This window comes from Vicugna pacos, chromosome 10 (assembly GCF_048564905.1).
Source record: "Vicugna pacos chromosome 10, VicPac4, whole genome shotgun sequence".
In the NCBI taxonomy this organism is placed as follows: Eukaryota; Metazoa; Chordata; class Mammalia; order Artiodactyla; family Camelidae; genus Vicugna; species Vicugna pacos.
This window is the reverse complement of record NC_132996.1, coordinates 33,044,068-33,065,782: the sequence shown is the minus strand read 5'-3', so window position 1 is coordinate 33,065,782 and position 21,715 is coordinate 33,044,068. Positions and strand designations below refer to the sequence as shown.

At 47.8% G+C, this 21,715-nt stretch overlaps 1 protein-coding gene and 1 long non-coding RNA gene across 2 annotated transcripts in view; both read right to left on the bottom strand.

Annotated features, from left to right (window-relative positions):
* LOC140698715 (uncharacterized) overlaps positions 1–6,841 on the bottom strand; it is a 59,314-nt gene extending 52,473 nt beyond the window's left edge. Inside the window, exon 1 of the long non-coding RNA XR_012076576.1 lies at positions 5,785–6,841. This is a non-coding gene — a long non-coding RNA (uncharacterized lncRNA). The remainder of the gene's footprint in view (positions 1–5,784) is intronic.
* Positions 6,842–10,138: 3,297 nt separating this feature from the next.
* The window catches only part of SWAP70 (switching B cell complex subunit SWAP70), a 61,189-nt gene continuing 49,612 nt past the window's right edge, over positions 10,139–21,715 (bottom strand). Inside the window, exons 8-12 of the mRNA XM_006203519.4 lie at positions 20,129–20,236; positions 18,466–18,632; positions 13,301–13,499; positions 11,684–11,780; positions 10,139–11,360 (exon numbers count right to left, since the gene is read on the bottom strand). Coding sequence (XP_006203581.1) covers positions 11,254–11,360; positions 11,684–11,780; positions 13,301–13,499; positions 18,466–18,632; positions 20,129–20,236 — 678 coding nt within the window. The 3' untranslated portion in view covers positions 10,139–11,253. The remainder of the gene's footprint in view (positions 11,361–11,683; positions 11,781–13,300; positions 13,500–18,465; positions 18,633–20,128; positions 20,237–21,715) is intronic.

Sequence of the window (21,715 nt, the reverse complement as noted above, 5' to 3'; positions counted from 1 at the left end):
TAGGATTCAGTTTCTTTAAGAAGAAAGGAAGGGAAACATGTCCCCAACGCCAGGAGACAGTGAGGCAAATGCCCCCAGTGAGAGGAGAGCTGTAGGTCGGTCCATCAAGCTCTAGCGGCGTCCAGGGGGACTGAATCAGGGGTATATTTGAGAACAAGGCTTTATTTCAGAAAAGGGCCATTAACAAGCCAGCGTTTACTAAAGGCCTACAGCAGCCCTGAGGAGGCTGCCTGCCCTGCCCAAGCTCTGGGCTTGCCTTCAAGAGAGCTCATCAAAGCTGAAGTGCCAATGGGAGCAGCCCCCTCTGGTGTTGAGGGGGTTCAGCAAGAACCTCACATGTGGCCATGGGGTCAGCAGCCTCTGGGTGAGGCCCTAGCAGAAAAGGCATAGGATCCCTTGAGGGGAAAGCAGAGCCTGGGGGCTCTTGGGGGTCTCCTGGGAGGCAGCCACCCCAGGCCCTTGAGATCCACTTCACAGCCTGCTGGGGCCACGCCAATGGCTGGTGTGACTGGGGAAGTGGGAGCCTGGTGGGAGGAGCCTCCACCCCAGGACCTCACACCTGTCAGTCCGAGGGCAAAATCCCCATTACAGGACCCGCCCCAGCCAAGATGGAAAGCCCCTCACCCCGTGACTTTCTAACGAAATGCACTGAGACGAAACATCAGCGGGGAGCGTGTCTCTGCAATGTGGAGAAACCTGAGCAGGTCATGCATCCCTTCACCAGTGTGGGACAGATGGACACTGTGTGCCTCCAGGTGTGACACCCTCAGGAAGACACGTCAGCTAGCGGTGCAGGATTCCTCTGAGGATGCAGACTCTGAATCCAACTCAGCCAAGGTGCCACCTCAAGGTAGAACCATGAGTAGAACCCAGGTCTGTGTCACTCTGAAATCCAAGCTCCTTTCCAACTCAGTACTTTCAAAGGCCAAGCACTGATCTGTTAGAATCTCAGGCTGTGAGGGCAGCCACTGGAGAGAGAAGCCGTTCACGCTGCCCTCGTATCTTAGAGCTAATCATGCTGGGAGAACAGGGCCTTGGGACTCGGGGATGAAATCTTCCGCCTCTGCACCTTTTTTGGATTTCTCATGTATTCCTTGTGAACAAATATTTCAGGCTTAAAAGCCTCCACTCGGGAGCAGAGAGCCCAGATTGGCAACGCTGGACACTGATGCTGCTCACGCCTTCTGTGGAAGGAGGGGGTGGGCACAGGCTTTGGGGGACTAATGTGCATGGCGTCCTGGCACCCCTGAAACCAGCCTGTAGGCTTACAGTTCATCTTCCCAGGGGAACCAGCCCAGAAGGGTGCTGGCTGACCCACCAGGAAGGGCAGAGACCCTGAGAGCAGAGGAGGGAAAACATAGAAAGTAGGGCCCAGGGAGGGCGTTCTCAGGGACTCATCCTGGGAGAGACAGCCGCCAAGATGGCGGAGTAGAAAGGCCTTGAGCTCCCCTCCGCTCAGGAGCACACCAAAACCACAGCTACCCGCAGAACCACCATCAATGAAAAAGACTGGAACCCACCAGAAAAGATCTACAACTGTTGCCAGAACTGCTCCAAGTCTTTGCTCGAAGACCTCCGCCAGCCCCCACCTTGAGTGTCCTTGCTCTAAACCTGCCAACCCCCCCACCCCCACCTTTAGCAGGAGTGAACATAAATCTTTTTTTTTTTCCTCCATAAATCTTTAAGTTAAAGGGTCCAGAGATAAGTAGCTACACACAAAAAAGTAAAAAAACAGACGGAACCAGCTGGGACTATTAGGTAGCTTAGATAGAAATGAGCACTGGGCAGGCGGAGAGGAAGGGGAAAGGAACAATCCAGAACACAAGGAACCTGAGCTGTCAATCAGCCAGAGTGCAGGGAACTGAGTTGTCAATCAATTAATCATTCACTCATGAAACCAGATATAAAAATATGAAAAACAAAGGAATGGCGCCATTTTTCCTCTGTTGGATTGGCCTGCTCCCCATTCTTGGAAGTGTACTACCTTTCACTATTTTTTGTTTTTTTACTTCACTAATAAAAATCTTGCTCATATCACACTTTTTGTCTCTCGTCAAAAATTCTTTTTTTTTTTTTTTTGGGTGACTAAGAACCGAGGTAATTCTTATTTCCCTTTTCCTGCTAGCATTAATTTTGGTGCTGTGACTCGGCTGGCGTACTTAAACTTAATCCTTCCTCCTTCATTTCCCTCTCCCTCCCTGTGGCCAGCCAGCAAAGCACAAGCTCCTGGGGCCAGTTGTGGCAGCTGGACCAAAAATACAAGGCGTGGTAGGGTGACCAGCCACTGGCTAAACTAAAGGAGATCATTCCAATTAGACCACGGAGATACCCAGCACACGGTAAGACTGTGGCCGTTTCCCCCTTTCTGGAGTGGAGGCTGAGACATCAGCTTCCATCCCCGAATCAGGACCCTAGGACGCTAGGCCCTGCTGATTCATGACTACCCTCTAGGATGCACTTGGTTGTGGACAGAGGCTGAGACATCAGCCTGGTCCACGGGCCTTTCACCTTAGGGCGCTAAGCTCTGGAAACCCCCCTGTATCCTACCCTTGTTTTTCACATGGGAAATCAAGAATCTATCCCTGCTGGGACTCCTTTGGGCTGCATATTGATCAACTGGGACCATTTTAATCTACAAACCCTTAAAAGAAAAACACATATTCCTTTGTGATGTTGCCTGGCCACAATACTGACTTCCCTGTGAGGAAGCACGGCCTATAGGTCAGGTGCAAGAGGCCAAGGCTCAGGAGAGACAAAGAAAGAAGGAAGGAGGCCAGGCATGCCCAGATGATTGCAACCCTTCCAGGGCAGCCATCATCCTCACGTACCAGGCCCCCAGTAGCCCGGCGCCACCTACTCTAACTTCCCTCTCCAAACCCTTCTCCTCTAGATTTTGTACCGTCATGAGCGTCACAGGTACTCTGACCTTAAGATTCTTTACTCACCTGGTTTGTTGTTTATGGGGTGAACACTCATTAGCACATTCTTTCTTATGCATGCCAGAATGCCCTAGCCCACTTTTAGGCAGAGATCTCCCAACAGCCCATGGGATATCTTTCCAAGTGGCTAGATCCTACTGCTCGAGGCTGGCCTTCCTGCCTAAGAGTGCTTGGAGCCCTCTCCACTCTCCTGGAGGAAGTTTTTGAGCTAACTCTGGGGATCCCTATACAAGCATACACTAACCGTCAAGTTTCTGATCTTTTAAAAGGCAAGGGACATCTCTCAGATGCTCGGCTTACTAAGTTTCAGGCATTATTAATTGGAAAACCCAGATGTCACTGTCTCTGTTTGTGGGACACTCAATCCTGTTACACTATTACCATCACCAGACGAGTATCTTCCCTTTCACCTATGTCATGAACCCCTATCCATTTCTTTAGGAGCTAGAACAGATCTCACCTGTTGGTTGGTGAGATCTGTTCACCAAGGGAGCCACATATTCTTGTGAATCTCTTAGCGATCTGTGACTGCTTTTCAGGCAACACTCCAGTGAGACCGTTTCATCGCCCTAGGGGGGTATGGATAACCTGTTAGATAAACCTTTTTTTTTTTTTAAAGTAACTGGCTTTAATCTTTTCTCTTTTTTAGGCCCCCATCAAACTCTTAACACTAATTTAAAATGTTTCTGACATTAGGGTCCTCCTTTAGTTCACTGGACTAACATTCCTACATCTGCCTTCTAAAACCTAAACCACCAGAAAGCACAGAAATCAATTTTTTAAAGATAATTTTTCTTTTTAAGTAGGCATGACACTTGTTTGCCCCCTCCATCCCTTGGCTAGGATTAGCTCTATGTATTTGACCTGGATCTTTTCAACCTTCTTATAAAATGTGTTTCTTCTCATCTAGAGTCAAACTTCAAATGGTTATACAAAAAGGTAACCAACCAATCAGGCAAGATGGCTTTTATACAAGCCCCTCAATGGACACCGACCCTTCGCTCACCACCGGCCCAGGGACAGCCAGCTAGTCTGGGACCCCAAGGAGCTCCATCATTACCCCAGCTCAGCAGGAAGTAGCTAGAGCAGTCCTCGCTCTCTGTGTTCCCAAGATTTGGTGTCCTGTGACTAGAGGGGGAAATGATAGGTAGTTTAGATAGAAATGAGCACTGGGCAGGGGGAGAGGAAGGGGAAAGGAACAATCCTGAACACACGGTACCTGAGCTGTCCATCAATCAATCAATCAATCAAAGGTCCAGGATATAAAAACAGGAAGAACAAAGGAGCGGTGCTATTTTTCCTCTCGTGGACCACCTTTCACTACTTTTTTTTTAACTTCACTAATAAAAATCTTGCTTATATCACATTTTTAGTCTCAACGTCAAAAATTCTTTTTTTTTCAGGTGACTAAGAACCGAGGTAATTCTTAGTTCCCTTTTCCCGGTTAATAGGACCAAGGTGGCAAGATGATTCTGACCTCCAACAGACCCAGAGTCTTCTGAGACAGGAGGGAAAGGGGCAGGACACAGCAATTCAAGGAATGACAGCAATTAACACCAAAAGTGGAAGATTCAACTCCCACTAGGCCTTGAGGATTAAGATGGTGGAAGGTTTGACTTCCCGTAGAACTTGAGCTTCATTATATGCTCATTGTAACATATTAGCATGGTAAATAACATGCCCACAGGCACCATGACAGTCCCAAGGCTAACCACGAAAGGTCAAAGAGTGGGCGGTGGCCCAAATAAAATCCCAGCCCCTTCGCCAGAGTATTTGGAATGGTCCTCCCACTTGTAGGAGTGTGAAGCTACAGAGCCCATAAAAACTGGCAACACCACTCCTCCTGGTCACCTCTCTTGCTCCCTCCTCTTGGGAGACAGCCCACACTCTGTTTATGGAGTGTGTACCTACTTTAACGCTAACCTGAGCACCCAACCCCACAGCCTGTGGCCTTTCTCTTGACTTTTGAAACAGCCTACACTCCATACAGTATGTAACTCTCTAAATAAACCTACATTTATTCAGCTGTGGCTCGTTCTTGAATTCTTTCCTGCGCCAAACCAAGGACCCACACCTGGGCTCCCCAAGACCTGGGAACCGGCCCTCCTCACGCCTGACATTCGTTTTTCCTACATCATTATTATACGTAAATTTGACTATATTATCATATTAAATGGCACCCCTACCAACAGCCAGGATAGTCCATTAAGGGCCAAAAAAGGATAAAAAGGGGTGGCGCTCCATTCCCTTGAAAAAGCCCTGTCCCTTCCCCAGTAGACTAATGCACATGGCTCCCCATCATTAGCCTCACTCCTCCTCCCTTTGTCTTTACTCTGTAAAATTAAATCCCTCTCACCAGGTGGACCTGAGATGTTGGTCTGTGAACTTAGTTCCTGCTTCTCCATTCTTTAGCCACTGGATAAAGTTTGTGCTGCATTGACCTTAGCTTTAGTTTCATTGTTGGCTGCTCGAACCCAAAAGGCAAAAGAACCCATGATGGAAGCAACCACAAGGAGCCAGACAGGAGGGGTGGACTTTCAATATAAGCAAACCCCATCCCCCCAGGTGGGTGACGCACAACCTGGAGAATAAGTATCTTGCAGACGTTTTCCCACAGGTGTGAGTTCTGAGCCCTGCGTCAGGCTCCCCAACCCGGGGGTCCGGCACTGGGAAGACGAACCCCCAGAGCATTTGGCTTTGAAGGCCAGCGGGACTTAACGGCAGGAGTCCCACAAGACCCAGAGAAACAGAGACTTCACTGCTGATGGGCGCACACCAAATCCCACGCGCAAACAGGGCTGGAGGGCAAAAGCAGTAATTTGATAGGAGCCTGGGCCAGACCTACCTGCCGGTCTTGGAGAGACTCCCGGAGAGGCGGGGGGTTCAGCTGAGGCTCACCCTGGGGCCGGGACACTGGCGGCAGCTTCCCCGGGAGCTACCCGTGCTGCGAGGGCGCTGGTCTGGCGTCCGGCTTGGCGGCGCCACTTTGAAAACCTTCCCGGCCCCGCCCCGCAGCCCCCAGGTGCGGCGCTGAGACGCCGCAGGCCAAGCGCCCAACTCGGCACTCAGCCCCACCGCACCCGGACAGGCAGCCTGCAGGCTTCCAGAGCCCACCCTCCAGGGCCTCTCCCTACACACGGCCCTGAGGGCCACCAGAGGGCCAGGACCCGGCTCCACTCACCAGTGGGCAGGCACCGGCTCTTCCCTCCAGGAAGCCTGCACAAGCCTCTAGACCCGCCTCACCCTCCCCGGTGTCGACACTAGAAGCAGAAATCTCGCGGGACTGAGCCCACCAACAGCAAGCCGGACCCTATGCTGGGACCAGCTGGGCCCTGGCCCTGCCCACTAGCAGGCCAGTGCAACCTTCGGGACACCCTAGACTCCATACTCAGCGGTGTCAACGACTGGACCCCCACCAATGATCTGCAGCGAGGTCTGGGATCCCCAGGTCCTGCAGCCGAACTGCAGGAGCCAGCTCTGCCTGCCAGTCGTCTGGCACTAACCCCGGGAACTGGCTTCACCTGCTAGTGGGAGGGCAGCAGCCCCAAAGTCTTCAGGACCCTGACTCCGCCCACCTGTGAGCCAGCACTAGCCCCGGGGCCCCTGTGGTTCCACAACCAGCTGCCTAGTAACCAGGCCCCATTAAATAGCAGCCAGCACCCTCCGTACAAGGCAGGGCCTGGCAACCAACGGGACCAGGGTCCAACCTAGTCTCCCAGACCACCCACATAGTCAGCGTGCCCTAACAGAAGGACCCACAAGGCCCTCTTAGGGGGAACCCCTTGAGCATATGGCTTGGCTGACAGGGGAATGCACTGCTGGGATGCACAGGACGTCTCCTACAGAGGGCCACTGCTCCAAGGTTGAGAAACATAAATAACCCACCACATACATAAAAATACAAATAGCAACTCAGACAAAATGAAGCAGCAGAGGAATATGTCGTACCCAAAGGAACAAGAGAAAATCCCAGAAGAGGAACTAAGTGATGAGGAGATAGGCAATCTACCCAAGAAAGAGTTTAGCATAATGACTGTAAAAGTGACCAAAGAACTCGGGGGGAGAATGGATGCACAGAGCGAGAAGTTAGAAGTTTTTAAGAAAAGTAGAAAGATCAACCAGAGATGAAGAATACAATAACTGAAATGAAAAATACACTACAAGGAATCAGTAGTGGACTAAATGATTCAGAAGAATGATCTGTGAGCTGAAAGACAGTCAGTAGTGGAAACTACTGCTGCTAAACAGAAAAAGGAGAAAGAAGAAAAGAAATGAGGGTAGTTTAAGAGACCTTTGGGACAACATCAAGTTCACTAACGTTCCCATTATAGGGGTCCCAGAAGGAGAAGAGGAAAAAGGGCCTGAGAAAATATTTGAAGAGATAATAGCTGAAAACCTCCCTAACCTGGAAAACAGTTGCAGCCCAGGAAGCAGAGCCCTAGACAGGATGAGGCCACAGCGGAGCACACCAAAACCCACTGTAATCAAGAGACCACCATAGGCTGCTGGTCAAAGCAGAGGCAGGGCAACACGGGACAGGAAATGAGCGTTCAGATGGGGAGGACGGCAGGCTACTGGGCTCAGGGCTGAACGGAATGGGGGTTGCTAGACAAAGCCTCCCTCTCCCCATGCCTCACGTCCCACTGGCCCTCAGCTGGGCCCTAAGGACAGCTGTTGAGGAGGTGGACATAAACAGGGTGGAAAACCTTCATTCCTGTGGGTGCACAGCCCTGAGAGTCAGTGTGCTGTGTCCGTGTGGTAGGGATAGAAAAGGAATCTGAGGCTAGCCCTGGATGGAATGTAGTGTCCACAACAGATTCACCCACTACCCAAGGCCAAAGACTCAGCAACCTCAGAAAGGTCAACGGAAGCTGAGCACAGGACCAGGGGGGTCAGGCCATCCTTCCACAGAGGGGTGAAGTGGGGACATGCGACCTGCTTTGCCCTCTGAGTGAGGGAGATAGAAACACACTGAGATAAAAACGATTGATGTCAAATGCATTTAAAGGACTCAGGAGGAGGCAGGTGGTGTAATGAATCACGTCTGAGAAGAGGGTAAGGTGTTACTGGGTGGATGTGGCTCGTGCCCTTCCAGGTTCTTCTCTGCAAAGTGCAGCCTTTGGACCAGCTGACCCCTGGGGACTAGCTGCTGCAGCATTCTAGAGGCGCTAGTTACAAACAGCAAACTGTACAAATCTTGAGCATAAAGTTGGCATATTTTACTTTTGTAACCACTACCCATTTCCAGCATCCCAGAAGGTTCACTTGTTTCCAGTCAATAACCACCCTTCCCACCCCTAGGTAACCACAATTCTGACTTCGAAATCCACAGATCAGCTTTGCTGGTTCTGGAAATTAATATAAGTGGAATCACACAGTATGCTCTCTGTGCTTGGCTTCTTTGCTCAACATAATGTCTGTGAGATCCATCCATGCTGCTGCATTTCTCAGTGATGCTACTTTTTATTAAAGTATCCTTGGTCTGAATACACCACATTCATCAATTTACTCTCTGCTGACGGGCACTTGGGTTGTTGCCGGTTTGGGTCATCCTGAACGAAGCTGCTGTGGACCTTGTTGCAGGGTCTTCTGGTGGACACGTGCATCCCTTCCCCTGGGGGATCTGCTGTGTGGGTGTTGTCTTTAGCATGAGTAGGTATCACCATATAGCTTCCTAAAGCTGAGGGGTGAACTTTTACAAGTCTCAGGATGAATATAAATATAAAGAAGGAAGTAGAGGGTTAGTGAGAGGAAAGAAACAGAAAGACACTGAAGTATTCCCAAGACTGACTCTTTCAATAAATGTTAAGCCCCTACTATGAACTAGTAAAAGCCAGACTGCACTCTTCCCTGCTTCCCCGTGGCTGGACGTCACCTGATCCCTGCTCCACTCAGGCAGCTGTGCCTCGCTGGCACAACCCTGAAGGCATAAGGGAGGCTTTGCCAAGTGGAACAGGCACCAGTGCTCTGCGAGGTACACCCCCAGCGGGGCCGTAAATCTGAACACTCGTGCCTCACCAGCTGTGGGATGGTTCTGACAGCCGCTCACTCCCCGTGCTCAAGACTCATGGGAAGAAATCAAGGTCATGACAGCTTTACATTTCACACTTCAGCAACTTGCATCCCAGGAAGACTTTAAAGCATATCCAAAGCAATTCCTTTCACACCTACATTGGAAAGGCATTTACAGAGCTTCTGAAGCACAATGCCCCTCACAGTGGGGTGTGGGGTCGGGGCCAAGGCTCCTGCCCTCTGCTGTCTGTCAGCTCACAGAGCACATGACCCCTCTCCTTCCACATGCATCCCATTTACACCAAAGAGGTCAAATCCTGGGGTTCTTCTCGAGGAAACCCTGACACCAAGAGCCTGCTGTGTTCCAGACCTAGAACCTGCCTTTCTGCATAGAAAGCTTTCTCAATCTGGGCACTATTCACATTTAGCCAAGTAATTCTTTGTACGGGGACTGTCCTGTGAACCGTGGGATGTTTGGCAGCATCCCTGGGCTCTACCCACCATATGTCAGTAACACTCCCAGTAGTGACAACCAAAAATGTCTCCAGACATCACTCCTCCAGACATTTGCTAGACGAAGTGGGCCCACTCAGTCTAACTTGATCATGTCTTGGCAAAACCGTCCCCAGCTGAGAACCACTGCAGTAGAGAAAGAAGTTAAAGCACACCAACCAGTGTGTTCTCTCCTCTAGCAGGGAAAGTTCAGCTTTCCAAGACACAATCAAGCTGGACTGAGTGGGCCTGCTCAGTCCACAATAGGTTTAATCTCCACAACTGTGTAAAACCAAAACAAAAAACCACACTGTTTACTCTGGCAAAACTGAAACAAAAACTGAAAGGCATAAAAAGAAAATTCGGGGAAGAAGAGGTAGGAGGATTTGGAGGTAACAGCAACAATGAGGGAGAAGTCATTCTTCTAAGTTCCCGTCTGTGAGCTGACACGTCTGCTGTGGTTTCCCACATCAGTGACTCAAACACCAAGCCTAAGGCCATAACTAACTTCGTGATAGCATTGGTTTGAGGGTCCAAACTACAAACCCAGGTTTTCAGGAAGTGTCCCTAAACCCAAGTCCATCTCATTATATGGAAATATGCACACACACACACACACACGGACACACACACACACACACACACACACAGAGCCTTACCCTGCTGTTCTATTTAATCAGACAGCTTAAAATGTATGCTCTTCTGGTATTCTTTACTTTCTTACTTAGTTCCTTTTACTAAAAAACAAACAAAAACCATACAAAATATTTTTAATACATCTTAGAAAATTAGCAAAAAATTAAGAAAGTTCAGCAAATTACAGTGTACAATATTTAGGTAAGAATGTTTGCAAATTATAAATATTTTGCTCCCTCTCAACATAGCACGTCACAAAAATACATTTTAAAACTTTTTTCATGATAATTCCTAGAAATGATCATATCCGTATTTATTAAGGAAAAGGCCTGATTAGGACAAGCATTCACACACTCCTGAAATGTTCTGTACAGTAACTACAAAAGTAAAACCAAGGGGTCTGTCGGTCAGCACGCTGACAGTTGAAACCATTTTAAATATGAAGAGGAATTCAGTATCAAAATATCATTCCAATGGGATTTACTTAGTTCATCTCTGTGCTGTCTTTGATTCATAAGTATCTGTCTCAACCAATGCGTTGTTTAGAAGACTTCTGCCTCCTTGAGACAGTGCCGCTGGAGCCAGGGTGCCAGTTGGTCAGGCTGCATTAAACAGAAACCTGCACAACCAAATACATGGACTGTGACCACTTAGAACGAGGTCCACATGCGGGAGCAGTGACTTCTCCAGCAGAGCAGCAATGGTCAGAGGCATTCCGCGTCAGCCGCAGGCCACAGCAAGCAGACTGGCCCGTCTAGTTTAGAAACAAGCACTCAGAGGAGGAAACTCACTGCCAGGAAAACAACTGGCCAACTGGCTCCAGTCCGCAGAGGTTCTGACACTGGTGAGCTGAGCGCCCTCTCCCCGCCACACACGACAGATGGAGGGCACCACTGCGTCGTCTGGGCCCTGCCTCCTTCTGATGAGAAACTCAGAGCTAAAGGGAATTTCTAGAAGCAGAAGCTTTCAAAGAAAGCGCGAATAAAGCCTGAGGATGTCGACCTTTTTTTTCTCGGGTAAGCCCTTATTTGCAGGCAGGTAAGTAAGAAGGCTCCTTTAGTATACTGACCCCACAGGAGGCGCTGGAGGAAGGAGGGTTAGAAGCAGCAAAGCCAGGTCCTTTTGTCTTTAGCATCAAGCTTTCCAGCTCCGCTCGGAACCCACATGGCTCCGCTCACTCCGTGGCCTTCTTCCCCTTCCAGCTCTTCTCCCTCTCCTCCAGCTCTGCCTGGGTGAACGCTGCGGGGCCCCAGTTAGTGATCAGGTGAGCGTTTTTTGAGCCTAAGAGATAAACATATATCCAACATGGGAAGTATTATATTCTTCAATTAACATTATCATTTTCCAAAGACAAAAGAGTAACTTTTCTACTTCATTTCTTCTCTGAGGAACATCCATAAAGATCAGACCAGCTGAAACAACCAGAAGATGTACACAAAGGGATTAACCAGGCCTTCTTATCTAGCAGAGAAATTTACCCTAAACAGCTGGGTTTCTGTGTATTTGGGCTAAGGGAGTCCCTTTTTTTTTTTTTTTAAACAATTCAAGTACACAAATAAAACAAAAATAAACTGAATACCCGATTATTTCAAGGAGTGTGTTACCTGGTTCTATCAATCGAATTAACCCTTCATGCTGGGCCACTTTGTCCTTCCAGCTCTTGGTCTTACTGGTTGCCATCTCCAGCTTCTTTTTAACTCCCTGGAACGAAAGCAGATCTGGGGCTGTGCAAATGCACGGGTAGTTTAAGAGAAGTAGTGATGACGGGGGGCTTACTATACACTTGTGGATTATCTCACTAAGTCCTCACAGCCACAAGCAGCAGGAACCATTTTACCATCATTTCTCAGATGTGGAACCCAGGACTCAGAGCCGCTGAGTGACCTGCCTGAGATCACATGGAGGCCCTAATTCACACTAATTTCAGATGAATGTTTAAGATCCTTGTGTGTCAGTTACAGCTTTACCGCCTCTTGGCTCCAAATCCGCCCTTCATTGTCCTGCCTGTGACAACAGGACAATTGTCCCGCCTGTGACGACAGGACAATTTTTCCTTGCCAGCTGCCACCACTTAAGCTTTGTCAGTGGAAGGGCTGGCAGGACACTGGAGGAGGCAGGGGCTCTGCTTCCAGGCTCCACTGCACTCTTCTGGCAGCTCCTGCAGCACGTGGGACACCCGTGGTACTCACCCCATTGGGTTTTAGTGGCACCTCCCCTGTGGGCAGCTTACACCAGTGCCCCAGAGGGCAGCTTCCCAGTGACAGCACCTCGCTGGGCTTTAGTGCCGTCCAGTGGGCCAAGGCCATGCCCTCTCCAAGGGCTGGATCACAGCAGTGGGCTTAAGGGGCCCGAGGGGGAAGGGGGACCCTCTTCCAGATGTGTTCCTTCCCTGGGTGCTCTGGGGGTGCTCCACCTCAGCCCCCGAGGCAGTGGCTGCTTCCTAGGCATGCCATTCCTGCATTCTTACAAGTTTTCTTTGCTGCTTAGCAGGTAATCCCCTGTTATAGTTAATAGCTGTTTATGTTAAACTTTCCCTGTTCAAATTACTGTGTGGTTTCGGTCTCCTGATTGGACTCTGTTACGCCTCATCACCTGTAAAGACTTCTTGTAACTGAGCAGGACGCTATGGGGCCTTCACAGACAGACCCTTTCCCCATATCCTCCGCTTTAGCTCCTCTCTGAAGTGCCAAGATAACAGTACCTGATGTATATATTTCCTGAGTTGTTTTTCAGATGCTAAAACCCCCCACCAAATGGACAAAATTCACTACTTGACAATCATGAGCATGTAGCCCCCAGACCAACTGGAGCCCAAGGATTGATCATCTTAACCCCTTAACCGCATCACACCGCCCTGTTACCTCACCATCAACCAATCAGAGCATCGTGCACGAGCTGATCACACACCCTCGGATGCCTCTCCCTCACCCTGCCTTTAAAAATGCTTTGCTGAAACCCCTCAGGGAGTTCCAGTGTCTTGAGTCGTCCTGAACTCCTTGCTTGGTGCCCTGCAGTAAACGCTGCACTTTCCTTCACCACAACCCGGGGTCAGTAGATTGGCTTTACTGTGCACGGGCAAGCAGACCCAAGCTTGATTCAATAACATCCTTACTTATAGATCAGCAAAATTCTTACACAGCTTCTTACAGTGAAGCAAATACTCTGTTGTTTGAAAATGTCTGCGTTTAAAGGCACGTGTTTGCAGGAAGAGGCCTGACTACCTCGTACTGCTCAAGCGCTTGCTTCCGCTCCAGCTCCAACTGCTGCAGCTGCTCCATGGCTTCCTGGAGGGCCCGCTCCTTAAGGACACGCTGGTTCTCCAGCTCCTGCTTCTCCGCCTCCGTTGTCTGAATTGCCTGTTGCTGCTCCAAGTGCCACTTCTCCAGTTCAGCCCTCTTGGAAGACTCTTCCTCCAGCAACCTGCAATGCAGAGAGCTCAGGATCCAACCCGCCCGAGTCACCACACTGGACCCAGTGGATGACAGAGGCGCGTCAGAACAGCCTGGAGGTCACCTAACCCACCTCTCGTTTTACAAGAAGGAAACCAGGAGCCAGAGAGGCCCACATTCACAAAGCTGGCAAGGTGACCATGGGGGCTGCTCCAATCTCTCCCCGTTTCACCCTTTTTAAATAAGTAAGTAAATAAATAGATAAATAAATAAATAAATAAATAAATAAATAAATAAATAATGTGGAAGGCTTCATGGGCCAAGAGCTAAGTATATTTTCTCAGCTAATGCTCACAATAAACTCAAGTACTATTAGTATTCAGTTTTGAGACAGGGAAAGTGAGGCTGAAGGTTAAGTGACCTGGACTAGGTCACTCACCTGGCAGGCAGGGGGTGAGGCCAAGTTTTGAAACTTGCCTGGCTGCTACAATATTAAAACATTTTTCATCTAGTAAAAACCTATTACCAAGGAAAAAGCCAACAAAGTAATGAAGGCAAGGGAAGAAGGAGCTGACAAAAGGTAAAATAAAAATAGACACCATTTACTGACCAAGTACTGTGTGTCTGGCTCTTTCCCTTTATTACTGCTAATCCCCCACAATTCTGCAAGGTGTGACCATCCCTGCAGGTGAAGTCAAAGGGTTTAAAAGTATGATGCAGAAGCAGCAGTGGATTTCAGCCCAGGCCTGGGTGACTTCAAAATGTTATCTTTAATAACAGGCTACCTGTCTGAGAAAATCCAGCTCTGCAGGTATGTAAATAATTAACATGCAGCCCAACCCGTACCCAAAGTATAGACAACGTGGTGAGATGCCAGCGCAGCACAGAATGCACCTCTACAGAACTGACTGCCAGAGTTTTGGGAACAAGTCACACAGTTTGCTCTTCTAAAATCAACAACAGCAGAAGTAATGTAACAGACTCTGTGCCCCTGTCTGACCACCCCAACTCCTCCATCCCCAATCCCCTAGCTCTATAAGCATTCCCTCTGCAACGTCCTACAGGGTGGTTCTACTCTGTGTGATGGACCACTCACTGCTTCACAAGCCAGGCCAGTTTATTTCTGGGCAGCCTTGATCCTTAGAAAGCTCTTTCTCAACTAAGATGAACTCTTCCATTCAATATCCCATGTTCCACAAAGGGCCAATCTGCTGCCTCTGAGACGTCTTGGAGGCTGACATCCACAAGGGAACACAACACTGCCAATGAGGGCTGACCAGTGCAGTGTATTCACTCTCTCGGCATGTGTGTATTACATGCCATCCATGTGTCTTTCTAGGCACAAAGGATACAACAGTGAGCGAGACTGGAAGGACCCTGTTTCTTCATCCCAGTAGTTAAAGTATAGAGAGGAATGGACATTTGCAGGTTAGGCTGCCCAGCACTGAACCCCTTCATTTGTCTAGGGACTCAGCCACAATGGGATGGAAAATAGGGCCCATCTCCCACCACAGAAGCCACAGGTCAGACCCTATCCTTCTGCCCCTGGGCAGCCAGGGTGTGGAGGAAGCCCAAGCTGGACTTGGCTAAGCAGATGCCCTTTCCAGAACTTAGACTCTGAAGCAACTGACATAAAGAAGCAGAGACAGTGGAGAATTTATCTTGCTGGTGGCAGAAACATCCAGAGTTGAGTGATGGCAGAAGCAATGGGGACAACTGACCATCAACCAAACAACCCACAGGCCAATGTTGGCACCAGTGGCATCCTCGCTGGACTTTTCCTGTGGCCTGTCTAGGCTGCCCAGCCTCCCTTGGTTCCTGCCTGTGTTCCAGGCCACCTGCCTTTCTGAGGAATTGGTAAACTTCTAAAGAACCTTCCAAGAAATTCTTTTATTGCTTCAGCTAACCTAAGTTGGCTTCTCTGGTTTGCAACAAGATGCCTGACTAAAGACTTGAAACTCTCTGAACCTCAGTTTCTTCATTTATAAAAAAGGAATAGGAACTACAGCCACCATCAAAGGTTTGCTGGTCCATTAAAAGAGATAATGCATTAAGGTACTTAGAACAGTGCCTACCACATCGTAAGAGCTGAATCAAAATCAGCTCGTATTACTATGGTGGGGCTATTACCTCACTGGCTCTGAGGGTATCTGAGGTGTTCTGCAATCATATCACAGGGAAGTTAACACCCTGAATCTTTTCAAATGAATTACTATTAAGTCAAGTCTCCTGCATCCTGTACTTGTTTGTTGGTATTTTAAATTATCTTCTTGGTCTCAAGCCATCATTCCAGGCTGTCAACATCTTTTTTGAATGCTTATTTGACATTCTATATATTACATATCTCCCCCATCTGCAAATGAGATAAAGGAACAGAAACCAACACAGTCTGAGTGAGTACCAAATCCCAACATTAGGCTAAACATTTTGCATGCCCTATTTCTTTTAAGCACAACCACCCTACCAGATTAATTTATAGATAAGGAACTTAAGGCTGAAAGTAGTGAAGTAACTTATCTAAAATTACACAGAAACAAAGTCTTAGAGCTGGGAATCAAACCCAGACTTCACTCCAGGGCTCAGTCCCAACCTGTCTTCAAATACATGAAAAGTATTATCATGTGGAAGAGAGACTATCATTCCACTGGGCCCTATGAGTGGAGCTTAGATCTGTTTGTTCAGAAAAGACTCCTTGGTGCTTACTGGGTGCCAGACGCCACACCAGTTGTTGGGAATACAGACCTGAGAGTTCCCATGCAGGAGAAGCTAGAAAACCTTCAGGATTATACATCAAAAGAACACATCTTAATTTTAATGAAAAAAAATTACAAGTCAAGTTCTTGTATTTGAACAATTTACTATAAAAACTATTTCTAGGGAAACTTAAGACACTGACAGAGAAAGGAGAAAGGACCATCCATTGGAAGAACAATGAGATGCCAGACATTCCAAGAATGACTTGGTAGTGTTTAAAGAAAGGACAGGAGGTTAAATAAAAACCCCCAACATACACCCTTGGCCCAAGACTACGTTTCAGTTCATTAGTGCCAAACTTCAATGTTTCCATCTCAACTCCATGATGATGTCCCTTTATTTTCTACCCAGAAAGGCCTACCCTGAGGAGTGGGAGCAAAGAGAAAGCTCCCTCTGCCAATATGACAACATGTTCCTCTGAATCAGGCCCAGTCTCCTGTGACTTTGGGAAAGAGGTAGCTTCGCCTCACTTAAAAATGACCACTAGAGGGGGCAATTCTGTCCATTTCAAGTTCCAAAAACTAACTTGAAAGAAAAATAATGTACAATAGTAAAATTCATCAAATGGTCTTTATACACCAAGAAAAAGTAGTTAATTTTTGTGCAGTAATTTCAGCTTATTAGAGCAGAGCTGTATGTAGCCGTAATACTTGCATTCAAAAGGTTGAAACCATTCTGCCATTTACTTAAATCAGTATATAAAATAATTAGCCAGAATTTTTTAAACAACAACATTCATGCCTGGATGGTGTGGATGCTCCTATCCACAGTTACTATGATTCAGTACATTTATGATAGGCCCTACAAGTGTATTTTTTTTAAAGCTTTATAGGTGATTCTGATACTTACCACTGGTTAAAAACTACTAGTTTCAATTATCTAAAACTGTCTCTTATTCAAAACATCACTCATTCTATAAACATGAAATAAAAACATCTTAATACATTTCTAGAGTTATCTGGTTCCCTATGCGATCTAATCTCTGCTGTGTTGTAATTAACCTCCCTCAAAACTGCAGAGAAATATATATAGCATATCTCCCATGAATTCTCTGCACAAAGGCAATATATAAACTCTCAACATGTCCCTTAGAATGTCTCTTTTGGAAGTCACATGAGACTCAAACCTTCCCACACCGTGGGTGGTGTGCTTACATCAGTGCCCAAAGGCACCTGGACGGTAGTCCCAGCACCTGGCTAGCACCACAGTACAACAAACGCACACATGTGGGACCCATAAATGCCAGGCAATATACTAAGCATTTAATTTTCTATTTAGAAGATAATTTTTTCCTTAAAAGAATCAAAATTTTCAAAACCTAATGAGTTTATTTTTGAAGTTATTTTTGGCAACATACAGGACAAAGAAACCTCCCTCTTTCTCTCTTCCCCACACAAAGATTAAAAGAACATCTTTGGTTGCTCTATGGGTGGAATGGCAGCCACGGAAAATCTACCCCAGCTCACCCCATAAATGGTCCCCAAACAGGGGGTGTAGCTCAAAGCATAAAGTGACTGACCAGCTGCTGCTACAGGTAAACAGTTTTTAGTGCTGCATCTCCTGACAAGATGTCTTACAGAAAGCAAACAGAGAAGCAAGTTAGAAAGTGGGAGAGGGTAGCTCAGATTTGCTTTTTGGGGTCTTCATTCTACTCTGTCCTCCCTGCTGCTACAAAGGCCAAAAACTGAAAGTTCTCCTCTGGGATCATGAGTATCATAAACAGTAAACCTGACCTTTTTAAAAGCTCCAAGGGAAAAACAAAAAGAAACTAGGTTTCAAGAACTTCTAAAACTAATACTTCAAGTACAAATTATTTAAGGAATGTCACCGATCCTGAATGACCAAACGGAAACTGCTTAGCTCCTCATTACCCTCCAAAGTGGCTGCAACTCTGGCCGGAAGCAGGCACCTGCCTGTACACATGTTTCTCAGATCTGGAACATGTGGAAGAAACCAGGTTCTCACCAGATCTGATCCTGGGTCCCTGACACTGTAGGATATGACTAAGGGCACCCCCATCAAACACATCCACCCGACTGCTCTGAAACAGATGTAAGGCCTGTCTTAAGCCCCAGAAGCGAGGGTCTTCCAGAGTCCCAGATTCCCAGAGAATAAATAACCCAGCCAGTCAAGCCTCCAGGGTCTCTCCAATCTGGCAGAGACACCCTCCTCTCTGGCAGCCCTAGAAGGTGTACGAGCCCAGGCAAAGCACATGAAGCACAGTGGATGAGCTGATCTGGCACCTGGCCTGAAGCTTCCGCACAGTCTCTTCATCTTGTCGGGCCTGTCTCTCGTCTTCAAGAGCCTCCTGCAGCTTTAGGTACATGTCTTCCAGCTCCCGGACCCGCTGCAAATACTGTTCCAGTTCAGAGGACTTTTGGGCAACCTGTTCTTCCATCTGCTGCCTGATCTGATGGTATGTAAAAGGGTCATGTTTAAACTCAGATTGACTTCACCCCCCGGAAAAGCCTCCCGCTGCTCCACCACCATCCTGAGCAAAGCCACAGCTCACAGCCCACAGCTGCAGCCCGTCAGGGCTGCAGGGCCCCGTCCTTTGCTCCCTGAAGATGGAGGAAGTGAGAGCACCACTCCCAGCACCAACACCAACTCCAAGACCACAACCAAAGGGCCCAGTCACGCCGACTACAGCCCCAGCGCCGCTCTCCTGCCCTGGTGGACTTCTCATCCCTTTCACTCCACATTTCAAACTCAAGAAAAAAATATTCCCCTGTATAATTTCTCTTTAAACCCCTTTCTTTGTTAAAGCCACAACCTCTTTACCAATAGTCTTCTCTAAAAGGAATGAACGTATTCCCACACAGAGTGGCCAAAGGGTTGAAATAAAGAGAAGAAGAAAGGCTGCTCTGCAGTGAGCCCTCCTGCACTTACCTGGCTGCCTAGCACCCCTCCTCTCTCCCTCCCTGTAGGGCACCTTCAGCTCTGCGAGACCTCATGCAGTTAACTAGTGTTCTAACAAGTTTATGGTTTCTCCCTTCTGGATTAAAGAGTTCTGAATCTCCGCCTTAAAAGTTAAAAGACAAGGACACCCTAAATACAATATGGTACACATTAGCATATCCCTCTGCAGTTTACAAGGTATTCTCACTTCCATTAGCTTACCTCATCCCCATTAGGGTCCTGAGAGATCATGTGACTAGCCCCCTAATTTGAAGAAGAGAAACTAACGCTCATAAAAAGGAGCAGAGAGGACAGGAACCCAGATCTTCTGGCTGTGAGTGCAGCCCCCTCTCAGACCACGTGTGCCTTCCTCTCCCAGCACAAAGCGTCTACTTCAAGTCTAAGCAACAAAAAGTTGCTACAGGAAACGTCACAGCACCTATTTAATAGGCCCTGGGCTCTCCCACGCACTGTAACTCAACGTGAGGAGACCTGTGTTCCAATCAACCAGCTCACTACCTGAGGCAACCTGGATCTTGGGTCTCTGGGGGATGGAAGCCTTAAGATGAGTCAGAGCGGCCCAGAGCAGCAGACCAGCATTCACGTGTTCTCGTGACTTGAGAAACCCCTCACTTTAATAATTATACCAGGATGGGAGAGGCTGCCCCAGGCAAACTAAGACATAGAGTCATCCCATCCACAGTACTTGTCACCTCATTCCATACATTTCTCCTTTGGGGTCTTGAGGGCAAGGTTTCCCTTTACATCCCTGGCACAGTGCCTGGCACACAGAAGGTGCTGAATAAACCGATATTGAATGAATAACAAACACGTAACTTCCCCAACGGCCCGATGCAAGGCAGCAGCAGAGCCAAGCTGGCAAGACGGCCTCACTCCAGCCTCCTGGGTCCTCACCCTTCTACCACCCGTCCTCGCCCCTCTGCTAACCCGGGCTGGCGCTGGGAGTTACGAGTTGCGGCAGCCTGTCCCCAGGCCAGCGGTACTCACAAGCTTCTCCCGCTCCAGCTCTGTGCTGAACCTGGCCTGCAGCTCCACTTGAGTCTGAAGGCGCTTCTTTTCTTCTTCTGCTGCCCGAGATGCTGCTTCTTCCAGTTTCTGTCCCAAAACCCATCCACAGAAAAGCAGGAAATGTTACAGTGGAAGTGCATTTGGAGAGAAATGGTTACATTTAAACACAGTGGAGAAGCCAAACATTCTCGATGTTCAATAAAGACAGAAGAAAAACATATAGATCCACTGGGATTCCATTCCAACAATTTACGCAGTCAATATACAAAACTAGTTAGGTAAATGAATGGATCTTAGTAAGTCTGAACAACATTCTGCAAAGAAAATTTTAGTATAGTCATTAGTTAAATTCACTTGCAAATGCATTTGTGAGGTTTGAATCTATTTTCTGAGCTCGTCCTATACAGTTTCATCATCTTAACATTACTCCTTAAAACTTTCACCAGAACTCAGCTTCCCAAAGTGGGGCATGAGGAACTCCATGGACACTTTCCCCAGAGAAACAATAATTAGAAAAAAAACAAAAACAACTATTTAAAATCTCTTGGAATTATCCTAAAAGCATACAGCAAACGGAGAACATTTATACAAGGAAACCAACTAAATCTCAGCAAGGACATCTACGGGAAAGTCTGTGGCATCTGAGCCGTGGTGCAGGCCCTTCTCTACACACCCAGTGGCAGTGAGAAGGAGGCTCTACCCCACGGCCATGGAACCAAGAACACCGGACTCCCTCTCTCTGCAGCGCCCAGTCTAGGGCTACGTTAGAGACAAAGAGAAAAAGTTCCCTGCCACTTAAGTAAACAAAGGATTTTGCCACCATCAAGCCATCAGCCACTGCCGCTGCCCTATGTGTGCCCTGAGGGGAATTCAGGATGGAGAAAAACAATACTGGCCCTAGATAATTAAGATGCACATCTAAGAAATAATCTTAATCAGCCCAGACTTGTGTCTTCCCATATATAGAAAAGCACTAAAATCATTCACTTGAGATAATCATTCACTTGGTTTTTGTGATTAGCAGTAACTACATGGTTCTTTTTTCCCCCAGCAAAAACTCCTAAACAACCTGGCTCTTCCCTTACCTCTTTGAAGGTTGAGGTTTTGAAGATTAGTTCCTCAGAGCTGAAAGGCTCCCTCCTGGGCTGCAGTCCCTCAGCAAGGTCCCCAAATAAAACATAACTCTCAACTTTAAGGTTTTGCAGTTTTTTGTTTGTTTTTTGTTTTTTGTTTTTCAGTTGACAAGACCAGCAGACTAAACCACAGGCCAGCTAGAAGTCCAACAGAGGAAACCAGGAGAAGACAGCAAAGAAGAGCCGCGATGTAGTAGGAGTAAGTCTCAAAGACAGGCCTCCAGGACTACATGTGGGTCTGAATTTAAATATCAGATTGTGGGTCAAGTTAGGCCCCGGGGCACTGCTGCAGCCGGTAGAGCAGTCAGTGTGAGATGAACAAGTGGATGTCATACCAACAGGGGCAGCCGGCTTACCAGGAAGACGAGAGACAAGACGGCCAAACAGCCCTGCTGCCATAAACAAAAATAAACTCACAATGGATTAAAGACCT